General features: G+C 43.1%; 1 protein-coding gene across 3 annotated transcripts in view; it reads right to left on the bottom strand.

Annotated features, from left to right (window-relative positions):
- usp25 (ubiquitin specific peptidase 25) overlaps positions 1-25,267 on the bottom strand; it is a 212,928-nt gene that overhangs the window by 47,721 nt on the left and 139,940 nt on the right. The window contains exons 19-22 of one of the 3 annotated variants that reach the window (XM_043701413.2): positions 20,878-20,991; positions 15,823-15,918; positions 6,022-6,200; positions 458-536 (exon numbers count right to left, since the gene is read on the bottom strand). In XM_043701413.2, coding sequence (XP_043557348.2) covers positions 458-536; positions 6,022-6,200; positions 15,823-15,918; positions 20,878-20,991 — 468 coding nt within the window. The remainder of the gene's footprint in view (positions 1-457; positions 537-6,021; positions 6,201-15,822; positions 15,919-20,877; positions 20,992-25,267) is intronic. The other 2 variants (XM_043701414.2, XM_043701415.2) reach the window with 2 other exon arrangements.

Genomic DNA, 25,267 nt, shown 5'->3' with positions numbered 1-25,267 from the left:
CTGCCACATTTTGGACATTACAACAGTCACTGCACTTCAAGGTTATGGAAAACAAATAGAAATGCCCATGCTCAGAGATCAGTCAGAACTGAGGAACTTGCCATCTGACATGGCTGAGACAAATAGCTTAGATTCTTTCAAAAGGAAGTGGACAAGTGCATGAGAGAAAACTGGAATAGAATGACGCAGAGGGGCTGAAATGAGGCAGATGGTCTGAGGAAAGTTGGGGTGAAATATAAATACTAGCACATGCTAGGCAAGTAGAATGGATTGTTTCGATGCTCTGTATTCCATTTAAGTAACCATAGATAAAGAATGCCCAAATCAAACAATGTACCAACAAAAATGCTCCTAAGCACAAAAAAGCTACCATTTATAAAAGCCACTTCAAAAATCCATTTAAGAAGTTGATACCTGAAATCATTTGGGTACTTTCCTACATTGTTCCTTCACTTACCTCGTACTCCTCCATGTTGACCTCTTTAGGTTTGATCAGCTCAAGTTTGGCCCGTGCTATTTTCATTACACTGCGACATCTGAAATACATTGGGAGTGCAATTAGCTTGTGTTTCAGACAAACACAAAAGAAAATAGGAAACAGGAGCAGATCATTTGTCCCTTGAACTTGCTCCAACATTCACAATGACCACAGATTATCTTTGCCTTCAAATGCCATTTTCCCATCTGCTCCTCATATGCCTTGGTTCCCTCAGAGACCATAAGTTGGAAATCTCAGCCTTAAATATCTTCAGCAAAGAACCATCCATAATCTTTTGGGATGAAGAAATTTACCCATCCTTAAGAGATCAACTCCCTACCCTGAGACTGTGCTGATGTTCTAGACTCATTAGCCAGGGACAACCAAAGAAAATTTGTTCAGCCTCCCATCACAGATCAACTCTCTCATTCCTGGGGCTAATTTAGTGGAGCTTCATTGTACCGTCAGTAAGGCAAGTAAATCCTGCCTTAGGTTTGGAGTAGAGAGGCAGGAGGCTGGAAGAACACAGCAAGCCAGGCAGTATCAGGTGGTGGAGAAGCTGACGTTTTGGGTGCACCCTTCTTCAGGGCCTTAGGTATGGAGAGCTAACCTGCACAAGTGGTCTCACTAAAGCTCACTATAATTGCAACAAGACTTCCTTATTCTTGTACGCCAATCTTCTTGCAATAACAATCTATATACCATTTATCTTCCTAATTAAGGTTTAGTGCTCCTTGCATCTAAGTCACTTCTGAATATCAACGTTAAAAAGGTTTTGTGCCTTTTAAAACCTACTCTGCTTTTCTATTCAGACTCCCAAAATGTACGCACTTGCCCACATTAGGCTTCACCTGCTACCTTGCTTCACATTCACTTAACCTGTCTATATCTCTTTGCATTTTCTTTGTACCTTCCTCATGGCTTACATTCCAATCCTGCTTGTAATGATCAACAAATACAAATATATTACACTCAGTCTATTTGTTTGGATAACACAGATTGTAAAGAGAACTCATAAATCATAAAATCCCTACAGTGTGGAAGCAGGCCATTCAGCCCATTAAGTCCACAATGACTCTCCAAAAAGCATGCCCTCCCCACCCTATATCTGTGATCCTGCATTTCCTAAGGCCAATCCACCCAGCCTGCAAATCCCTGGACACTATAGGTAGTTTACCATGGCCAATCCATCTAACCCACACATCTTTGGACTGTGGGAGGAAACCAGAGCACCTACAGGAAACTCACGCAGACACGGGGAGAATAGGCAAACTCCGTACAGTCACCCAAGGCTGGAATTGAATCTGGGTCCCTGGCGCTGAGGCAACAGTGCTAACCACTGAGCCACCATACTACCCCCTGCATCTTGGATGTAGGCCATTGGTTTCTGAGCATTCGCCAGTTTTTAGTCCTAATAAGCCAGGAGTGGATCTGTTTTGCTGAGTTTGTGTTTTAAACAGATTTTTGTCAAACATTTTGAATTATTTCTTTAAATGTCATGGTTTGTTTATAACCTTGTCTTTTAGTCAAATACCCAGTCAACTTTAGCCAACTCGCTCCACATATCTAATTGGTTTTGTTTAAGATCCTTGCTTCGGACGGAAACATGACACTTTGTAACTTAAGATGAAGTTCAATTACATTAAAGGTCATTTTTTCTCAGAGGATCTTTTATGACAAGATTACTCATTGAATCTGCCTTAATCTATGATATTAGATATAAAACAGATTTATTCTTAATAGATTCCACAATGTATGCTTCACAAAACTGTCATGATGGCTTTCTACAAACCCTTCATCCATGCTATCTTTGCCAGTTTGATTTGTTCGGTTTATGAGATTAAAGCATATTAAGTTTATTGCACTGCCTTTTATTTCACTTATTCCTTGCTTAGTGCTCAGCTCATTGATGTAACTACTATTAGGGGGTCTATAACTTACTCCCACCAGTTTTTTATGACCTTTATTATTCCTAAACTTCAGCCACACAGATTCTACTTCCTGATCTTCTCCACACAAGATCCTTTCTCATTGCTGTCCTTATGTTATCCTTTGTACTCAAAGATTCTCATGTAACTGACAACAGAAAACACTGGCACTTATTCACTCCTCTCAGAAAAAACCCAAAGCACTTTTCATGAACAGAAATTTGACTGGAGTGCAGGTAATCTTTTGTCGGAAAACACAGTATCTTGGGGTGGTTGCTAACTCTTGTCACCTTCAAGAGGGTGCCAAACAGATTCCTGACTCAAGCACAGATTGCATTATATAGATGGTAAATGGATTAATACGTAACAAATTCTTGGACTATGAGATCTCCTCATCTGGTTTCAAACAACTGACAGGGTCATGGGTGAATGTTTCAATTTTTTTTTCTCTTTACATGTTTAGTGTATGGTACTCTCACTTCTGAGTTCGGGCTTTGTAGGTTCAAGCCTCAGTCAGGACAGAGAACTGAGTACAAAAATCTAGACTGCCACTCTGATCCAGTGCTCAGGGGTGCCGCATTGTCACTGGTGCCATAAATTAGATCAAATGTTGAACTGAAATCATGTCTGCCTTCCAGCATAGATCCCAGCATAATTCCTGGCCAATATTTGGTCCTCAGTTGTTATCACGAAACAGATTATTTGACCAACATGTTGGTGTTTGTGGAAACTTGTTATGTGTAATTTGGCTGTCATCTTTCAGAGTCAAAAAAGTGTGGTGCTGGAAAAGCACAGCCAGTCAGGCAGCACCTGAGGAGCAGGAGAATCAACGTTTTGAGCATAAGCTCTTCATCAGGAAGTTTCTCGTCATCACATTCCTGATGAAGAACCTATGCTCAAACTCTCCTGCTCCTCGGATGTTTCCTGACTGGATGTGCTTTTCCAGCACCACACCTTTTGACTCTGATCTCCAGCATCTGCAGTCCTCTCTTTCTCCCTGTCATCTTTCATACAACAGTATGTTTAAAAAAAACTATGAGTTCTGAAGAAGGGTTACTGGAACTCTGCTTTCTCTCCACAGCTGCTGCCAGATCTGCTGAGTTTTCCTAGCTAATTCTGTTTTTGTTTAATAATAACTTCATCGGCTGTGAAGTACTTTGGGATTTAGGATTTATGTAAAAGTAAATATTTAATTTTTCTGCGTTTTATTCATCCTGGGATTCTTTTTTATTTTCTTTGACTTTATGCCTCTTGCAGGAGATTGCTTAACTGCTGTTGGTGAATGGTGCAGGTATGGGGAGAGGTGTGCAATTCTTCATAATGATACTCCATCCATCAAGTGCACTGGTCAAATTTGACACACCAGCTGGCCACTTTCATAGATTTACATGAACATTTATTTGCCTGTACTGGCTGTGTAGGACCAGCATAAGAAATCTCCATTCATTTCTCCTCAGTCTTTTTAAAAATTATTCCATGGTGTTTTGATACAACATGCCCAAGTCTCCTGAACTGGCTTCACTAAATCCAAACAGTGGGACTGGGGATAATGCAGCACTTTCTCAGCACACCGCTAGTATGCGAGCTGAGGTTATACATAAAACCTGCAACACAGTTTGAGTCTGCAGACTCTTCATTGAGATCCATCGCCCAGGTCACCACAGGGCTGCTCTCTCATTACAGAGAGATGACTGATGGCGCTTTAACCCGAGGGTCACCATGCCTCAGGCGAGGAGAGAGGTTGAGAAGGAGAGTGCGTCATGGTAATCTCAACCAGTGTGGGGATTGAACCCGTGCTGTTGGTATCATTGTCATCACCAAACAACCACCCAGCCAAGTGAGCTAACCAGTTCCCTTCATTCAGGTGGAAGCATCACCAACCAATAACCTGACAGCCTGCTTCTGCAAGGCTATCTAATGACATTGATTAAAGGAGGAATTGTCTTTCCCTGTGCTCTCTCCTTCCTCACCTAAGCCCCTCTAGTTTATTTTTTTGTTGTGGTAGGTGACAGCTCCCCATTCCCCAGAATGTCAGGTCAAGTGGTCACGCTGCCTGAATGAGCCTGGACATTATCAATGGGGTCAGAGCTCAGTTCCAAGCTGTCTTCAGCTGACATTCACACTCTAAACACTTCACAGCACAAGGTCACTGATTCATGATTAAGAGCAGGAATCCTGCCTGATCTTTTTTTTTCTCACATACTGGTCTGAATTGCTCTTTTAAAAAAAAATACTTTATTCATAAAGTGTGCAAAGATATGTCACAGCACAATTCAAAAGCAGCAGTACAACAAGTGGATTACTGATGGATTTGGTTAAATACGCTCTCGGGTTTGTCACTCACAGTGTAACTTGCATCTATATTTACAGTTTGGGTGTGTAGGGCTGATCTGACGCAGAGGGCCCTTCATACCACCAGTCAAGCTAGGTCTTGCTAAAATGTTGTGGCATTTGCTGCTGTGAATGCCTCCGCACATCACAGCATTAAGGTCAGTGAACTCATCTAGACCAAGCCTTGGAACCTATTGGCCCAGTGTAGCTCAGATTCCACAGTAGCCAGTGCTTTTATGAACTGACCATCTGATCCATTGCAGAACTAAAGTGGTAACTCATTGCAGATAAGTGTAATTAATGATTTCTTAGTTTGACAACAGGTCATAAATAATCATCAACTTAATGTTCCTTGAATAAAGTTTCAGGAGTTGAAGGTCATCAGGAGTTGAAGAGGTCTCAATAAATGTCAAAGTTCATGGACGGGAGTTATTGCATTCTAAAGCAATGTTTAATATGATACTAAGCACTTCAATGAACTGACAGCCAAGTTTAAAATATCCAGAAGGGATATCTGCATATGGGACACACACAAGCAATTATTATTCAGAATGTTTCTTTTTCCAATCTCATGACACACATTACAAGGCCAGTATTGCCATACCAATTGTAAAATCTCATTCTCTGCATGGCTAGAGTTAACTCAGCAAAGACTGAGAAGGGATGCCCAGACCCAAAAGCTTGTCTAGTCTAGCTGTGTACCTGAGCAGGCTACATGGATTGTTGCACAGCCTTGGTGAGGCTTGTCTAATAATTGGCCTTGTCAACATATTTGGCACACCAGGCTTAGAGGGTTCCAGCTGCCCATTTTCTCCACTAGACTTCTACCAGCCATGGTGTGGTAGGCAGCACTTTATGCCCGATTCAATGGGTCATGGGTTTAAGACCCACTTAAAGAATGGAATGCACAATCCAGGTTGATATGTCCAATACCATACAAAGAGGGGGTTGCACCATCGTCAATGACATCTTTTGGATGTGATGTCAAAGTAAGAGCCTTTGTGTCTGGTCAGGTGGATGTAAAAGATCCCATTCCATTATTTTTAAAGAAAAGCTCTTCCCTGCATCCTGGTCAACATTTATCCCTCACCTTCATCAGCAAAAATAAAAGCATATTATCTGGTCATTACCACATAGCTGCATCAGGATCTTGCACAATGGATGCCTCAATTCCTACAATGCAAAAACGGCTAAACTTAAAAAGCAATTCACTGGTAGAAAAACACTTTGAGGTGCTGAAAGGCACATACTTTACTCTTGTCACAACAATAAATCTCTTGTTACCGTTCGTCAAAATTGAGATTCCGATCGGCAAACTGTTCCAAGAGTGTCCTCTCGATAATTTTCTTTGGTGCCTCATTGTGCAGGAAATAGACGACCACATGTTTTAACCGGTTATCGTTCTCCAGCGTGGTATCTTCCTGGGCCAGCCTGACCAAACGGGAGTACTCTGCTGTGAAAGCCTGGAGAGAGAAAGAACCCACTGGAAATGCATTCCGAGCTGCCGTGTAGCCCTGACTGTGGGGAATTCTTCGTAAGTTTCAAAGGGAAACAACCACAAAGGACTGCCAGAGCTACGCGGCAAAATTAAATCCATTCCCTAACGGCACGCAGCTATACCCCAACCACAAATGGGTTTCCTGTCGGGTGTGAGTTGAGTAACTAAATAGCCTATATTCACACAGACAGAAAGTTCCTTGGGTTTGATTGCCACTTTGTGAGCTCGGCTAGGCTATTGCAATTGACCTTGGCAGCGATAGGTTACAGATACACAGGGTGGGGAGAGAGTAAGGACTGTCGCTTGGGAACTACCAGAACCTAATCAGTATCCTGTAATTCAGTTTGGAAGTGCACAAGTTGGCCAAGGACAGCAGTAACCTCAGGTGAAATGCATCCTGTGATTATGCTGCCTACCAAATCTTACCACCGAGAGTCACCCATCATGGATTCACATATGGGCAAAGGCATTGGTTGACACTTTTGTATGGGGCAGTCAAGTGCCAGCAGAGAGAGGGGGTAGCAGGTTAAATAATGTCCTCCAAAACTCAATGTTTCAAAACACTTGCCTGAATCTCTTCCATCCCAAAATGGCACAATTTTCGTGGTTCATTTCTAACAACCCACACCCCCACCAAAAAAGAAACTTGCAATGCTTTTCTCAACATTTCTCTGTCTTACCTCCTTCTAGCTGATGGGGCAGAGGGACAGAGAGTTGCTTGCTCTGAGCTTGCTTGCCAATGGCACTTGGACACAGATAACACCTCAGATAATCCACAGTTGAGAGGGAGGATGGAAAGACAATTCAGCTTGTTTCCATTTATTACCTCCATGGTACAGTTTACAGGGGATCAGAATAGGGCAATTAACTGCATCAATAAATTCACCATCAACCATTATAATGCCTTGCCCAGTTCCACCCTTTATAACGCGTGAATATTAATAACCCACTGAGAAAAGGGGAAGCACGTCAAATGGTGAAGGTACAATATAATGAATTCAGAATCTAAGCCGCCAGCTTTACAACTAAAACAGGAATTAAACTGGATTCTTCCTTTGAAAATTGTTTGCCGTTAGGAACTGAATTTGCTTATGAAAACATGTTAAAGGACAGGTTTGTTTCCATTCATGCAACTGCATTCAATTCGCTTCTCAAATTGACCACAAATAGAACACACAAGTAAAATGTGTAACTACTTGAACATTTCCATTTTCTCTGCAAGGGTTAATTTCCTGCAGGTGAACCAGTTTTTAGAATCAAATATTGAATAATGCATGCTACATTCTGCAGTTTCACATTCCACGCTTTCTGGATGGGATGGGTATGTGCTTTGGGCAATCTCTGCAGGCAAAGACAACCCTAACCTTTAGCTCTCAAAGTGACTTAATTGATAGGTTTAGTAAAGAGCAAGTCTACGGAGCACAGGTCCCAGGTTAACTCAATGCAGCTAATCTCAAATATGGCCGGACAGCATGCATCACACATTCGTGGACCAGTGGTGAAAACTGATCAGTATCCAATGAATGGTGGTGCAGAATCAGATTGAATAGTTTACTACTGCTCATACATTTTATACTTTCACTGATATTCCAGCCTCCCTCACCCCCACCAATAAATAATGTGTGCGCAAGTTGTGCATGAAGAAGCCAATTTATCAGACAATGGTGAATGTCCACTTCAATTTGTTTGCCCATCTATTTAACCCATACTGAATCTACCTCAGGAACGATAAGTTTAATTGACCCAGTGCATGGGTCACATTTGCATTTTTCGAGTTCACTCCTATATGGTGTAGCTTTACTTTTCAGTTTGTTAGGATCGCCCCGCCACAGGGGACAGTTTCACTGCATCGATCTTGTTGAATCCCTTTATCATTGTTAGAATGAAGAGTTTGCATTCCAGGTTTTTGCATGGAGAATGCACTCTTAGTAATGGAAGCCACCTGTAGAATTTATTGTCAGTGCCCTTGCGGGGGTGGGCCAGGGCAGACAAGTGGGTAGGTCCTGTATCTAAAACCACATGTAAATTGGGGGATTTGCAGGGAGTAAGTGAAATGTTTTTAAATTTCTTTCACAGGATGTGAGCAGCTCTGGCTGAGCCAGCGTTTATTACCCATCCCTAGTTACTGTGGAGGTGGTGCTGGTGAACTGTCTTCTCGAACCTCTGCAGTCTTTGGTGTATAGGGAGACTCTCAGTTTTGCGAGAAAGGGATCTCCAGAAATTCAATCCAGCATCATCGAAGGAACGAGCTATGTGGAGAGGCTGAATAGACTTGGGCCAATTTCCCCCGAGTGTTGGAAGCTGACGGGTGGCCCCACAGAGGGTTATAAAATCGTGAGGGGCATGGATAGGATGAGTAGTTAAGGTCTTTTCCCCAGGATAGGGTAGTTCAAAACTAGAGGGCATGGCTTAAGGTGAGAGGGGAAAGATTTAAAAGGGACCTAAGGGGCAATACTTTCACGCAGAGGGTGTGCTTGTATGGAATGAGCTGCCAGAGGAAGTGATGGTACAATTACCAGGATGGGTAGATGAATAGGAAAGGTTGAGGGATATGGGCCCAAATGCTGATAAATGGGACTAGATTAATTAAGGATATCTGGTCGGCATGGACGGGTTGGATGGAAGGGTCTGTTTCCATGCTGTACAACTCTATGATTCTGTAAACAGTGACACAGGCCGAGACACAATGATATGTAGCTCGGAGGACAGCTTGCAGGCTATGGGGTACCCTTTTGTCTTCTGTCCTTGTCAGTGATAAAGGTCATGGGTTTGAAATGTGTTGACGAAGGTGGTTTCATGCTGCAATGCATCTTATATGGCATACACAGACATCACGACACATTGGTGTTGGAATATTTAGTGTGATGAATGGGTGGACCAATTAAATCGGCTGCGTTGTTCTGGGTGGTGTCAAGCTTGAGGATTGTTGAAGCTGCACTCATCCAGGCAAGTGGGGAGCATTTGACCACATCCCTGACTTGTGCCTTGCAGACGGTGGACAGATGGTGATTCAGGAGGTGAGTTATTACACTAAACTTCCAGCCTCTCACCTGCTCTTCACAGAAGTGTCATGGTCAAGAGAGAGGCCGTTTGGTTCAGCATGCCTACACTGGTTCATTAAATGTGCACTATTACTACTGATCGGTTCATTTAGTTGGCTGTGTGGCAGGTTCAATTCCTGTACTGGTTGAAGTCACAAGGACGGTCCTAGCTTCTCAACTTTGCCTGAGGTAGTGTGACCCTCAGATTAAACTCGTCTCATGTCTATTTCTCTAATGAGAAAGCAGTCGCACGGTCCATTGGAACTACAGTGACTTTATCAGAGTTTACACTCTATGTGAACCTCCTCACTCATTTGTTTCCATGGTATTTATCAGGCTGGTCCAATTCAATTTCCAGTCAATGGCAATCCCAAGGATGTCAATTGTGGGGCATTGGTAAAAGTATCAGAGAAAGATGGTTAAATTCTCTCTTTGGAAATGGTCATTACCTAGCAATTGGATAGTATGTTATTTGGAAGTCATTAAATCTGAACAAGTTGTATATGAAGATTAGTATGTCCTGTTTCAGATCAGATAAACAGTGCAAGGGAAATTTTACAGGTGGCCTGATTGAGATCTTTGAAATGATTAAGGGTTTTGACAGGGAAAATGCAGAGCTGATGTCTCCACTTGTGGGGGTTGAGGGAGACGGAATAGAAAGATATATTAAGAGAGCGGGGATGAAGTAGAGGTTCACGTAGAGCACAAACTCTGGGCTGGACCAGTTAGGCCAAATGTCTTGTTTTAGTTCAATAAATCTTGTGTGCTGCCAGGTCTAATCACTGGCAGCTTTGCAATTCAGAATTTTCCTATTAACCTTATCACTCTGCTGGATTATTGAGTGTATGTTTTAGATAACTTCAGGAAACTCCAGAGTACCTTAATCTGAGTTTAAACTGTCTGAATGCAACATGCTTGAAGCACTGCAGACATTCTGGGTCTCACACCTCAGGGCATTAGGATCATGTATTGAGTACAGAGTGATTTTGTCAGATAGGCACCCAGAATGCAGAACTTCACTTTTCTGAAGGGAAGCACTGGATTAATCTCATTCGAACAGAAGAGGTTATGGTGATGAGAATTTGGGTTTAAAAGGCATTTCGATGTGGTAGATAGGGAGGAATTGCCTCCACTGGCAGCACGATCAACAACCAGAAGAGACAGTTCTGGTAAAATCTCCAGAAGGAAAATTGGGAGCTTTGTTTTAAAAATGCAGCAAGTTATGACAATTTGGAATGAACTGGATGTAAAGGTAATGGAAATAGACTGAATATTAACTTTCTAACGTAAACAAGGTGCATGGAAGGAAAATTTGCAGGGTGTTGGGAGTATTGGAACAGTTCTATCAAAGTGCTGACGTAGAATCATTCAAGTGGTTTCCGCCTTCGGTGTCAGGTGATTCTCAACAATCCAGAACACTGACAAGTCTTGGAGAAACTGCTGAGCTTTTGTGAAAGGGCTTAAAAAAATCACTAAAATAAAACAATCGACTGCAGATGCTGGAGATCAGAAATGCGCAAACGAGAAACTCAGCGGATCTGGCAGCATCTGTGAAGAGAAAACTGAGTTAACGTTTCAAATCCAGAGACCCACTTCGAGTCTTCACCCTTCGAGGTGTGAAACACCACAGCAATCCTTGGCACCTCCAGATTGCCATTGCCTGTGCTTCAACACAGCAAATATGGTCAGGCTATTCATCCTCAGCTTTGAGCATATACATTATCCAAAAGGAATGACTGGATCTCAGTGAGATCCCCCAGTTAAAACCTTCCCTTCTTTACTCCAGAAGCACTGGACAGTAAAATGCAGAGCCTCAACTGGGACGATCCGCAGGATGATCATGGATAACAGCACAGAAAACCTTTGCATGGCTCAGCACTTCAAAGATAGTGTCAATAATAGATAATCAGATAAGCTACTTACTTTTTAAAAAAAAAAACATTCATAGATTTGGATATCATATTTATCGCTGATTGCCCAGAGGGCAGTTAAGAGTCAACCACATTGCTGTGGATCTGGAATCACATGTAGACCAGACCAGATAAGGAGAGCGGTTACATTCCCTAAAGGACGTTAGTGAACCAGATGGGTTTTTCGAACAATGTTTTTATGGTCATAGCTAGACTCAAGTCTAGGTTTCAAAGTCAAATTCCACCATCTGCCATGGTGAGATTCGAACCCATGTTCCCAGAACATTAGCCAAGTCTCCGGATGAAGGGCTTTTGCCCGAAATGTCGATTTTCCTGCTCCTCAGATGCTGCCTGACCTGCTGTGTTTTTTCAGCACCACACTCTAATCTTGGCTCTGGAATAAGAGTCTAGTGATAACATCACTGGGCCATCCCTTCCCATCACAGTCGAAGATAACAACATCTCTCATCTACTCTAATTAGTAGAGCTGCTGATGCATAAATTAGACACTGTTCAGATAATATGCCATTTATAGAGGGTTTTATGGCACAGTGGCAATGTTTATATGCCTGGCTCAACAGATCTGGATTCAAGACCCACTGTCTGGAGGTGTGTCAAAACAAGTTGATCAAAAATATGTTTTAAATTAGCCTGACTAGCCCTAGTCAATTGACCACGAGACTCTTAACCCTATGGCTGAGAGTTTGATCCCCACTTTGGGTGTGCAGCTTCTAAGACTTTGGCAGCTCAGTGGTAGCAATCTCTGCCTCTGGACCAGAAGGTCCAGGTCCCACCTGCCCCAGACATGTTTAGCACATGACCAAACAGATTAAATCAAAATATATACAGCTCATATAGAAAAATCAAAGCGTTTAACCTGTAATTGGATATAAAGCTTTCTTAACAGTATCATGCGTGTGTCATTCTGACAGCTTTTAAACTGCGATGAAGAAGGGAAATTTATAGAGGCCATAGTAGGGTAAAGGTTAGATTTATAGGGGCCACAGTAGGGTAAAGATTAGATTTATAGGGGCCACAGTAGGGTAAAGGTTAGATTTATAGGGGCCACAGTAGGGTAAAGGTTAGATTTATAGAGGCCATAGTAGGGTAAAGGTTAGATTTACAGAGGCCATAGTAGGGTAAAGGTTAGATTTATAGATGCCACAGTAGGGCAAAAGTTAGATTTATAGAGGTCATAGTAGGGTAAAGGTTAGATTTATAGGGGCCACAGTAGGGTAAAGGTTAGATTTATAGATGCCACAGTAGGGCTAAGGTTAGATTTATAGAGGCCATAGTAGGGTAAAGGTTAGATTTACAGAGGCCATAGTAGGGTAAAGGTTAGATTTATAGATGCCACAGTAGGGCAAAGGTTAGATTTACAGAGGCCATAGTAGGGTAAAGGTTAGATTCATAGGGGCCACAGTAGGGTAAAGGTTAGATTTATAGATGCCACAGTAGGGCTAAGGTTAGATTTATAGAGGCCATAGTAGGGTAAAGGTTAGATTTACAGAGGCCATAGTAGGGTAAAGGTTAGATTTATAGATGCCACAGTAGGGTAAAGGTTAGATTTATAGGGGCCACAGTAGGGCAAAGGTTAGATTTACAGAGGCCATAGTAGGGTAAAGGTTAGATTTATAGATGACACAGTAGGGCAAAGGTTAGATTTATAGAGGCCATAGTAGGGTAAAGGTTAGATTTATAGGGGCCATAGTAGGGTAAAGGTTAGATTTATAGAGGCCATAGTAGGGTAAAGGTTAGATTTATAGGGGCCACAGTAGGGTAAAGGTTAGATTTATAGAGGGCATAGTAGGGTAAAGGTTAGATTTTGATGATAAACTTTTGCCCTGCTTAAACAAAGAACAATCTGACAAAATAGTTTAGAAGATCATTACCTTTATGCCGGGTAAGTTTCACATTTTTCACAAAGCGCTGATACATTTTAGGTGTGAGCAACAATGACAATATTTTTTATTCTAAATTAATCTAACATGATTGCTAGGCAACAAAGGCAAACAATTTACTGGTGGATTTTTAAAGTCAATGTCAATTTTGTCCTCTCTTGCATTTACTGGTCCTTTCTATCAGATGGGATTTGTTGATGCCCTTTGGCAAGTGGCTGGTGAATGTCAATGTTTACGTGCCAGCAGGTCAAGCAACTGTGATGGGCATCACAGCTAAGTTAGAATCTGTCCTTATGCTTCTTCACGTACTCATGAACAGACCAGTTGGCACCTTAGTTAGAATGCTGTTCTATCAGTTCTGGGATTCTCTCTGTTAGTAATGAGGATACAAGCAAAATGATTTGATATAACATGACACTGATCCATAACGTAAACTAAGCTGTTATGCTGGTCTGAGAGGTGGCAACCAATGCAAATTGTACATGTGCTATGGTTTTGGCCTGTTACTCCTTACACCGCTCAATTTACAGCATAACCAATGATTTCAGGAACATAATGAAAGGAAAGAGTGCAGCAATGAGGGGCTTTCTGTAACTTCCTTTTTGTCAAGTGCTGAATAATGAGTCTATGTTGAAGATGCAGAGGCACAGAGTGGAGATTGAACGTCCTCTGTCTGTTAAACTGGGAATTAAAGAATGGTTCAAATGGTGCTGTCCTGCTATATCATGTTTCAGTTGTGGCTCAGTTAGTAGCACGCTCACCTCGGTGTCAAAATATTGTGGGTTCAAATCACACTCCAGGTTATCCTGGAACCAACAGTAGAATGGTGAAGTCTTGCTTCAATTGTATAGGAGCTGGCTTTGACCATACCTGGAGTGGTGTGTACAGTTCTAGTCTCCTTATCTCAGGAAAAATATTTTTGCTGTTGAGGGAATACAGACTTGCCCCAGGGATAACAGGACTGTGCAATGAACAGACACTAGGCAAACTGGACATGCATTCTCCACAGTTTTGAAGAATGAGAGGTGATCTCATTGAAACTTACAAAATACTTAAAGAGATAGACAGGGCCGATGCAGGTGAGATGCTTGCCCTAGTTAAAACCAGGAGCACAATATAAAAACAAGGGGGATTTCACTTTGGTCCATGATGAAGAGAAATTATTTTAGTTAGGTTGTGAACCTTTGGAATTCATGACCAAACAGGGCTGTGGATGTCCATTCTTTGAGCACGTCTAAAATTGAGATTGACAGATTTCTTGTTACCAGTGGTATACAGGGTTATGGGATTGAGGTGAGTAAAAGGCATTGAAGTGTTCAATCAGCCGTGACTGTACTGAATGGCAGGGCAGGCTCAATGGTCCGTTCAATGTTCCTAACATCACTACGATGTCTCTATGGGAGCTGGCTATGCACAAAACTGGCCACCAAGTTTCAACAACAGAGGGGATCACCTTCTAATTAATTGGCTGTAAAGAACTTTGAAACATCATGAACGGTGATTTAGAAATTCAAGTCTTCCTAGCTTGTTTCCTATTCAAGTTAGCTATCTTGGTAACCACAGCTTTGGCTTAGCCCTTCTATCATCACTCATCATTTCTATTTGCACCCTCATTTTTCTGTTTAGCGTTCAGGGAGCTGTGGTTGGAAAAATGTTTACTGAAATAGAGAAAACAACAATATCTTCTATCAAAAATGGACTGTTTCAATTTATTGGGATGAACTTCCAACTTGTGTGTAGACTTTGTGCTCATCATGTCTTTCATCAGTAACGAGATGCAAGCTCAAACGAAAGCAGCAGCAGTAGAAAGAATTTGAATTAGAAAACACAAATTAGATTATGGGTAGGGTTAAGGCAAGAATCAGCTGAAAATAGCTACGAACACCCCACGACTATCCCCATCTTTCCAACACCTGTGTGCCAAAACAATAAAATCGCAGTTTTTGTTTTACACTCGGAGCTTACAAAGTTTAAATCAGAGTTGCCCCAGTTAGGAGCTTCACAAACTGCGACAGAAAGATGAACTTCAAAATGATATTAAAAACCCCATAAAGGTGTAGTAATTGACATACTGCATAACACATACCCGTAATCTAACAGCGATAATGAACTCAAAAATCGTGCATTCCCTGTCACTTCAAACCACCTTGAATGTCCACAAATACCAACTGGGAAATGCTCACAGTCAGTGCTGGAAGAATGGGCAGTAGAACTTGTTTTTAAAGCATTGTCCTGAACACTCAGCCTTTTCCAGTAACTTGCACACAAGGTGATTGAGTAGAGTACAGCTCGACCTGTATTGCATTCTAGATGAGCACTTATTATATTAAATGTTTGGTGGATATGCCACTGGGCTGGAGGCACTCCTCAGAGGGAAGGGCGGGGGGACAGGAAAGGGAAGCAGGCGAGGTAAAGAACAGGGTGGAAAAGGATTTTGTTTTTTAAAAAATGGCAAAACAGTGGAAACAAAAGTAGATGAGAAAAGAAGTGCGAGACAGAGGAATAAAACAAAAGATAGATAGGGGTGCAGAGAACCAAGGAGGGAGAAAGAGGGAGGGCTGGTTAAACAAATGAAGGGGAGAAGGGAGCTAGTGAACAGTGATCTCTGAGTATCTGATCAGAATAGAGTATTACACGGCCTAGTGACAAAACGCACGATGCTGGGTTCAATATTGCTTTAATATGCACAGCAGACAGCATTCAATCACACTGAATAAAATAAAGGGAGTTTGTACCTTGAAGAAACCCGCCTCAGGACCATGTCTGTCATACACATTCCTGGCTTTACCTATAGCCATGATAATACCTTGCATGGTTGGGGTCAGCATGACCTGCCAACAAGGGGTCGTAGGTAAAAAGTCAGATAATGGATAACGCTATTCAAAACATATGAATCGGCAACATTTTCTTTTAAATTGTTTTTTAAATAAACAAGTTCACATAGAGAAAGTGTGAAACATAAAAAGGTTTGCAAATTATCTTAAATTAATGCTATGTAATGAAGTAAGCAGTAAATTAGCAATAGCTTTAAATGTTTCATATTTAAAAAATAAAAAAAGGCTACTGGCAGGCAACATGCAAGAAAATCTGAAAATGAGATTTAATTTGCCCTGCAAGTGGTGAAAGCTTGGCAGTTGCTGTGGAATACAGATGTTCATTAGCGTATGCTGCTTATGGAGCAGTCCACAAATGCTCAGCTGTACACTGAATGCAATCCTCTCTCTCTCTCTCTCTCTCTCTCTCACATGCTTTAAGCTACCAACACGTCGCGATCAGGTCACTTCCCCAGCACAGAGATGGCCATTTGACCCATCACAGCGATGCTGGAGTTTTGATGGAACTTTCAATTTAGCTGCAGTTCCTGCTCCTGACAGTCGTGCAAATATTTCCATTCAAGCATTCAGACAATCCCTTTCAGAAAGTTGCCACTGAAGCTGCCTTTCAGATAGCATGGATGCACCGAGAATTTACACCAGTGAAACAAAACATTTTGTCCAGCCAATCTTTGTCAATTTGCATAAAGAAATGCACAAACCAGGGCAAATCTAACAATCTGTAAACGTACATCTCTAAAACTTTCACCCTATTCTATTGCAACTTTTGAATTCCCATCAACTAGAAAGGGAAAACATCTTTCACAATAGTGAATTGCAGACAAGTAGGATGTGTAAAAAGAAAGGAAAGGAAACTCAGTTAAAAAATTGCTGTTCTTTTGAAATATTCCATCTTACTCCTATGAAGGCACTGACTCTTTCTGGGATAATGTTCCACAGTGGCAGCATCACCTTCTTAGAGTTGATTCAAATGGGATATTCTCATTGGGTAACCATAACAGCCCTGTGCATCACTCCTGCATGAGGAGGGTGGTGGAGCCTGGCACTTTCTAACAGGGACTGGCGGACATCAATCAAGAGTAGATATTCTTCAATAGAAAAAGTAAGGGCATCAAAGTCAACTGGGACATTCCTGTCACTGACCCCAACTGAGTTAACCAAAACTATAAACTGGACATGGCTGCACTTGGACAAACGCTTTACAGAGGCAGCTTAAACTCTGGTGCCTCCTGCTGGCGTGGTCATAAATTAGAACACCCAATGGATTTGGCAGAAGGTCATCTGTTCGGCTAATGTGGAAGGGAATAGCCTGTGCCTTCACAATTGTGGGGAAAGAAGCAGACAGCGACAGAAATCAGGATACCAAAGAAAAATGTGTGAAGGGGACAGAGTAAGCGCCCTTGAGAATATCTACTGAAATTCAGACACTCACCTCCCTCCAAATTTATCCACATAGCTCTACAGCTAAAACAGCCAGGTCAACTTATGTAAGAGTTAGATATTCATCAAGGCTTTCACTAGAACACAACGTAAATGTCAAGATCCATTTTGTACAGTCAGTACAACACGATTCATCTAAACCACATGTGATCAATACAAACCTGGAAACACTCAATTCTTGGCTGTTAAATATTAAGTGCATTCAATGTGATTGAGTAAACAATATGCACACTTTCTTATCCTGCATTGTACAGTGCACCCCCTCCCACATCTTGCATAATGCAAAACTCGTATCATACACCTTACAATACATAGTAGATCCTCTCTCCTCTATCGAACGGCATACATTCACACTCTCCCCAACATTCTATTTATACGCACTCTCCCCTACCCTGCATTGCACAATGCATCATCTTTCCTACACTGTGTGGTACAATGAATCCTCTCCCTTACCCTGCATCACATAATGCATCCTCTCCCCAACCCTGCATCTCACAATACATCATCTCCCCTACCCTGTATGGTACAATGCATGTTCTTCCCTACCCTGCAAAGCATAATGCATTCTCTTCCCTACCCTGCATTGCACAATGCATCATCTCCCCTACCCTGTATAGTACAATGCGTGTTCTCCCCTACCCTGCAATGCACAATGCATCATCTCCCCTACCCTGTATAGTACAATGCGTGTTCTCCCCTACCCTGCAATGCACAATGCATCATCTCCCCTACCCTGTATAGTACAATGCATGTTCTCCCCTACCCTGCAACGCACAATGCATCCTCTCCCCTACACTGCATTGCCCAATGCATTATTGTCCTAACACTGTATCGCACAACACATCATCTGCCCCACTCTGCATCGGCCAATCCATCATCTGTCCTATTCTGCATCGCCCAATGCATCATCTCCCCTACCCTGCATCGCCCAATACACTGTCTCCTCTATCCTGTATGGTACAATGCATCCTCTTCCATACCCTGTCTGGTACAATGCGTCCTCTACTCTGCATCACATAATGCATCCTCTCCCCTACAATGCATTAGCGTCCCAACCCTGCATCGCACAACATACCTTCTCCCCTACCCTGTATGGTACAATGCATCCTCTCCCCTATCCTGCAATGGACAATGCATCTTCTCCCCTATCCTGCATTGCACAATGCATCTTCTCCCCTACCCTGTATGGTACAATGCATCCTCTACCCTACCCTGCAATGCCCAATGCATCCTCTACCCTACACTGCATCGCCCAAAGCACTATTGTCCCAACCCTGTATCGCACAACACATCATGTGCCCTATTCTGCATCGCCCAATGCATCATCTGCCCTACCCAGCATCGCACAACGCATCATCTCCCCTACCCTGCATTGCATAATGCATGGTCTCCTCTATCCTATATGGTACAATGCATGGTCTCCTCTACCCTATATGGTACAATGCATTCTCTCCCCTGCCCTGCATTTCTCCTTCGAATCCACCCACTTCCTCCAGACCCAAGGGGTAGCCATGGGCACCTGTATGGGCCCCATCTATGCCTGCCTCTTTGTCGGCTACGTAGAGCAGTCCATCTTCCGTGGTTACACCGGCACCACTCTCCACGTCTTCCTCCACTACCTCGTGCTCCCGCGAGGTTGAGCAGTTCATCAACTTCATCAACACATTCCATCCCAACCTTAAACTCACCTGGACCATCTCTGACACCTCCCTCCCCTTCATGGACGTCTCCGTCTCCATCAATGACTACCGAATTGACACTGACATTTTTCACAAACCCACCGACTCTCACAGCTACCTGGATTACATCTCTTCCCAACCTACCTCCTGCAAAAATGCAATCCCGTATTCCCAATTCCTCCACCTCCATCATATCTGCTCCCAGGAGGACCAGTTCCACCACAGAACACACCAGATGGCCTCCTTCTTGAGAGACTGCAATTTCCCTTCCCATGTGGTTGAAGATGCTCTCCAACGCAATTCAACCACTTCCCACACCTCCACCCTCAAACCCCACCCCTCCAACCGTAACAAGGACAGAACCCCCCTGGTCCTCACCTTCCACCCTACCAACCTTTGAACTATATCATCCACCGATATTTACGCCACCCCCAAATGGACCCCACCATCAGGGATATATTTCCCTCCCCACCCCTTTCTGCAAAGACCGTTCCCTCCATGACTGCCTGGTCAGGTCCACGCCCCCCTACAACCCACCCTCCCCTCCTGGCCCCTTCCCCTGTCACCACAGGAATTGCAAAACCTGCGCCCACACCTCCTCCCTCACCACCATCCAAAGCCCCAAAGGAGCCTTCCACATCCATCAAAGTTTCATCTGCACATCCATAAATGTCATTTATTGTATCCATTGCTCCCGATGCGGTCTCCTCTACATTGGTGAGACTGGACACCTACTCACAGAGCGCTTTAGGGAACATCTCAGTGACACCCGCACCAATCAACTCCACAGCCCCGTGGCCTAACATTTCAACTCCCCCTCCCACTCTACCGAGGATATGGAGGTCCTGGGCCTCCTCCACTGCTGCTCCCTTACCACCCGACGCCTGGAGAAAGAACGCCTCATTTTCCGCCTCGAAGCACTTCAACCCCAGGGCATCAATGTGGACTTCACTAGTTTCCTCATTTCCCCTCAGCCTCCACCTTACCCTAGTTCCAACCTTCCAGCTCAGCCCTGCCCCCATGACCTGTCCTACCTGCCAATCTTCCTTCCCACCTATCTGCTCCACCCTCCTCTCTGACCTATCACCTTCATCCCCACCTCCATCCACCTATTGTACTCTTTGCTACCTTCTCCTCAGCCCCACTCCCCTCCCATTTATCTCTCACCCCGGAGGCTCCCTGCCTTCATTCCTGACGAAGGGCTTTTGCCCGAAACGTCGACTCTCCTGTTCCTCGGATGCTGCCTGACCTGCTGTGTTTTTCCAGCACCACTCTAATCTAGACTCTGATTTCCAGCATCTGCAGTCCTCACTTTTGTCCTGCATTGTACAATGCATGGTGTCTTCTACCGTGTATGGTACAATGCATCCTGTTCTATACCATATATGGCACAATGCATCCTCTCCCCAACCCAGCATCATAGAATGCGCCATCTCCCTTGCCCTGCATCGAACAATGTACCGTCTCCATTACCCTGCAACATATAGTGTACTCTCTACCCTACTTTCCATTGCATCCTGTCCCCTGCTCGGTAATTTGGTGCCTAGTCTATGTTAAGTTTGGAATTATGCACTTTCCCTGACCTGGCACTGTAGAACCTTCCTTTACCCCTGTGCTCCCTGGCTAGCTGTGCCTTCTATTCTGCATTTTATTATGTGCACTCATCTACCCTGCATTAACTTGTTCTATGTTGTGTCCTTTAAGAAATTGTTTAAACTGTAACACTAGTACTCTGATGCACAGCAGTGCACAGAGTCATGCCCATTCGGGAGTGCCATGCAACAAATGCCCACATGCTGTCCAGTCATTTACACACAGTCGGGCACTGCGTAGATACCTCATCATCATAACCGCCTTCCTCTGACTCTATGACCAACCTTCCTACTGGGGAAATCTCCACGTCAACCACACGCTGGCTGAGACCAGGCTCGGGGGAAGCTGGAGCAGAGGCCTACAGGAAAAGGGTAAGGTCAGGAAGTGAAGGACGGTATCAGGAAAGAAAAAGATGAAGGGTCACAAAGCGCGGTGTCAATTCTACAAAGGGCTCACTCCTTTCCAGGGGAACTTGCAGTTGGTGCTATTCCCTTGTACCCACCGACCTCATCATTCTTGGTGGGTAGAGGTTGTGGGTTTGGAAGGTGATTTTGCTACTATGGTACACAGAATGTAAAAGTTACCAAAAAAGACATCTGGGATGCCTCAGCAGTGTCCACAGCCACACTTGCCAATTGGGTGTTTGGGGCAAATCATTGCTTGAACCTATGTGCAACCACATTTTGGCATAAAGGAGAATTTACAATTTAATGTGTGGCCACAGAGCACCATCCAGTGGCAAACACTGATCATTACAGTAATGCTCTGAAACCAAAGGTGGCAGTGTCAGTAACTGAGACACAATTTGCAGGGAACCCCCCAGAATCAGATAATATTTGAAGGGACCATCCTGTAAACGACAAAACATAAACACTACTCCTGTGCTTTACCAGATTGAAACATGGATAATTACTGGTCTGTCACTAGTTGTGATAGCAAGTGAGGAACTTCAGTTAATGAATTGAGTGCAGATTTACGTGGGACTTTTTCTGACAATTTGTTCTGTAACCAAACTTTAGACAAGTCTGATACCAAAAACAAAGAAAAGTAAAATAAAAATACAGAATACAATCAATTCAACTTTGCACAATCAGGAACCACATTTACTGATTCCACAGGAGAGAACATTCCCTTCCCCTATACAGTCCTTCAATGAGGATGAGAGAACATACAGAATCTACATTTAGTGTGCAACTTAATGGAGGAGCAGGCAAGAGGGGTAGGAGGGACAAGAGGAATGGAAGCTGCAAGTGCAATCCCCAAGTGATGATGTTGGCAACTGCAGGGAAGAGTGCAATTCACAGGCAGCTTAAGTGTTCACATTTGGACAGCTTGGGATTGAGAACAGGGAAAATGTTTTGACAAATTTGAGTTTTGTCCACTGGCACTCGTTAAAAAAACCTGTGCAATTTTAGACAGTGCACAGCACTTCACTTCTTCACATGTATTCAGAAAATATGTTGGCCGATCTCAACCACCGTATCTAAAATGATGCAACCTAGCTGACAATACCAAGCACAGTTTCCCAGAATAACATGCAGCCACTGGAGTCTCACTCAAGTGCACAGCTGAACACCTGGAGCTTCTGGCCATACACACTAACTGGAACATCGCCATTAATATATTGCAAAATAATTTGAATTAGGGACACTGAACACAGAGAGTTGGAGTATGTGGTTATTATTCAGAGGGAGGTGTTACTTTAAGGAAGGAAAGGCATTGGGACATCCTTGAGAGATTTAGCAGTATCCATGGAGATGGGGCTACTATTAGATCAGATGATCCAAGAATGCGTGACACCTGTTAAGACAGCTAACTTAATCAATGTACTTCAGTTAGCTTTGCCTGTTTCCATTTTGGCATCCTATACTGTGAAACTGGTAAGCATCCTTTGCTTGGCTTTTGTAACTGCATAAAATTTAAGGTTAACTGGGAGAAGGCATTTTCAGCTAACTACCAGTAGACTGAAGTAAAGTCATCTGAGCGAGGAATTAAAAGTTAGGTGAAGACTAAAACTTGCCTGTGCTAGAAATTAGAAGTAGCTAAGGTGAAGACTGTCCTACCCTAGCCCTGCCTGTCTACAGTAATGACCCTAAAGACAACATTGCTTTTTTAAATGAAAAGCTTATTAAGGGTTAAATGGAAGTAAAGAGTACACCAATGTCCCACTAAGAAAGGAAACCTAATGTCCTTACCCTGCCTGACCTTCTCCGTCTTAACTTCCTTTTAAAGTAACCGAATGAGTTAACCAGTTGTGTAAAATTATTACCAGCATTTTAAGAAGGTGGCCCACCACGTGCATCTTGGCGCATTTAGGAACTGAATGTCAGACTCAACAACAATGTCCATGTCCAAAGAACAAAGAAACAAAACTTGTAACTTGACTTGAGAATATTATCGAGAGCAAGCATCTGAGCTGAGGTCTGCATGTTACTCAAAATCATACTCTTGGTCTCTTAACTTCCATTCTTGGTGGTTTTTAAATGCACCAAGTGTTGTCATTGGCAATTCTTACGTACCTTTGTGAACAAAACTAAGTGGCAACCAAAGCTATTTAGGAGGGCAGATAAAAGCCAACTGCATTGTTCTGGATCTGGAGTCACATAGAGGACACAGTGGGTAAGGACAACATATTTCTTTCCCTGAAGGATCCAAATGAACCAACTAGACTGAGATAATCTGATCGCTTCATGGTCAATGTCACTATTAGTACTTTTGTTGTACATCAAAATAATTTATCAAACTTAACTCCCAAGGCACTGTGTCAGGATCAACTTATAGTGCCGGATTACAAAACAAATTATAAAGTGTTCTGCTACTGCACCCTGATTTACTTCCCTGAGATCTTTGCTGATCTCAATGACAGGACTCACAAGCATCTGGGTTCAATCTCTGATCACTGAACCAGCTGAGGAACTGTGGGCCCTATGTCATTTGGACATCAGTACAAATAAGCTACTAAACTCAGTATTACCTGTTATGACTGAAATCTGTTCAAAGACAGTTGCAACCTTGCAGGGTCGCCAACACTGGTTGGAATGGAAGCTTCGTCACATAACATACTGTCACTTTTAGTCACCTTACAGTCTGTAATAATGGCGACTGATGTACCCACAATCCTTTGCTTTGCAGAATGCATCCTATCTATTATATGGTTGCACTGTATCCTGGATGTCCTGCTGATTCACCAATGTGTGCTGGATTGCTGTCAAGAAGGTGTGCAGCATTAAACCTTCCTAAACAGGTTTAAGAAAAAGCATCCTATCTGCTCCTCAAACCCCTCCCCTCCTAACTGCTTTTAGATTAGATTAGATTAGCTTCCCTAGAGTGTGGAAACAGGCCATTTGGCCCAACAAGTGCACACCGATCCTCTGAGGAGTAACCCACCAGACCCATTTCTGTCTAACTAATGCACCTAACACTATGGGCAATTTAGCTTGGTCAATCCACCTAACCTGCACATCTTTTGGACTGTGGGAGGAAACCACGCAAACACTGGGAGAATGTGCAAACTCCACACTGATAGTCACCCAAGGCTGGAATCGAACCAGAGTCCCTGGTGCTGTGAGGCTGCAGTGCTAACCACTGAGCCACCGTGCCGCTCTGCTGGGACAGATTTAAACCACACTGTTCCACAGTTGGTGTCAAAGTTATAACCTCTGTCCATGAAAATATCTCCTTTGCAGATATATACAAACACACATGTTAAGGAGCAAAAGAAGCACAACAGCTTAAATAACTGGCAGAATATTGAAAACATAGAGGGGATTTAATAAACCATAAAGGTCTTCACAGCCAAGGTCAATTTCAGGAATACAAGATTTGTGTGCTGCCTCTACTAATCTCTGTCCTGTGCCACACAATCTTTGGTCAGAGTTCCTGACAATCACTGCCAGGAAGTAAGGCACAAAGCAGAGGTTGACAGCATGTTTGCAAACTCGACTTCTACCTCTCCCTCCCCCAAATAAAACACAGAAAAATACTGTAATGGGAGGAATGTTAGAATCTGTTTATTGGAAGAATATAGGTCGGCTTCTTTAACTCTTGTACATCTGCGTTTTGATTTGAAGTAATACAAGACAACTGTGGGACAATGAAGTTTGAACGGGCGAGGCTAGACCTGGTGGTCCAAAAATGAAATGTGGCACAATGAACAAATAAAGATTAGCAAACAAATTGTTATAAAGCATGTTACTTACAGGAGTGCTGTATCTCTGGAAAGTGCAAAGCTGCCACTTCACAGTTTAATTTAAACACTTAGACCCTTCGATGTCCCAGCAAGTTAATTGAGTAGGTGAACTGTACATAACAATCGGACTGGATTGTTGTTCGTCTCACCTGGTTCACGTCAGGTTTGGAATGGTAAGTGCAGCTCCCCCTACAGCAGTAAACTGAAGGGCAGTTTACATGAATTGTCCAGCAGCTCCAATTAGGTGGGCGTACAGGCAATAAGGAATTGACTTGGCTATGACACTGACAGCTCGTCAAACAGATGCAAACATGCTTTTCTTCCTCATGGAAGCCAACAGTGCCAACTTGGCTGAGGTATCTGGAGGGAGACTGAAGGCTACTGACACCGAAAGAAATACTACCGAGTGGAGTTCACTTCTTTGGGAAGGAATTAAACAGAGAGG

Source organism: Chiloscyllium plagiosum, unplaced genomic scaffold (assembly GCF_037043375.1).
Source record: "Chiloscyllium plagiosum isolate Xiang-an unplaced genomic scaffold, Cpla_swu_hap1 HiC_scaffold_12, whole genome shotgun sequence".
Lineage (NCBI taxonomy): Eukaryota > Metazoa > Chordata > Chondrichthyes > Orectolobiformes > Hemiscylliidae > Chiloscyllium > Chiloscyllium plagiosum.
Note: the sequence above shows the minus strand (reverse complement) of the source record. Positions and strands in the feature narration are given on the sequence as shown.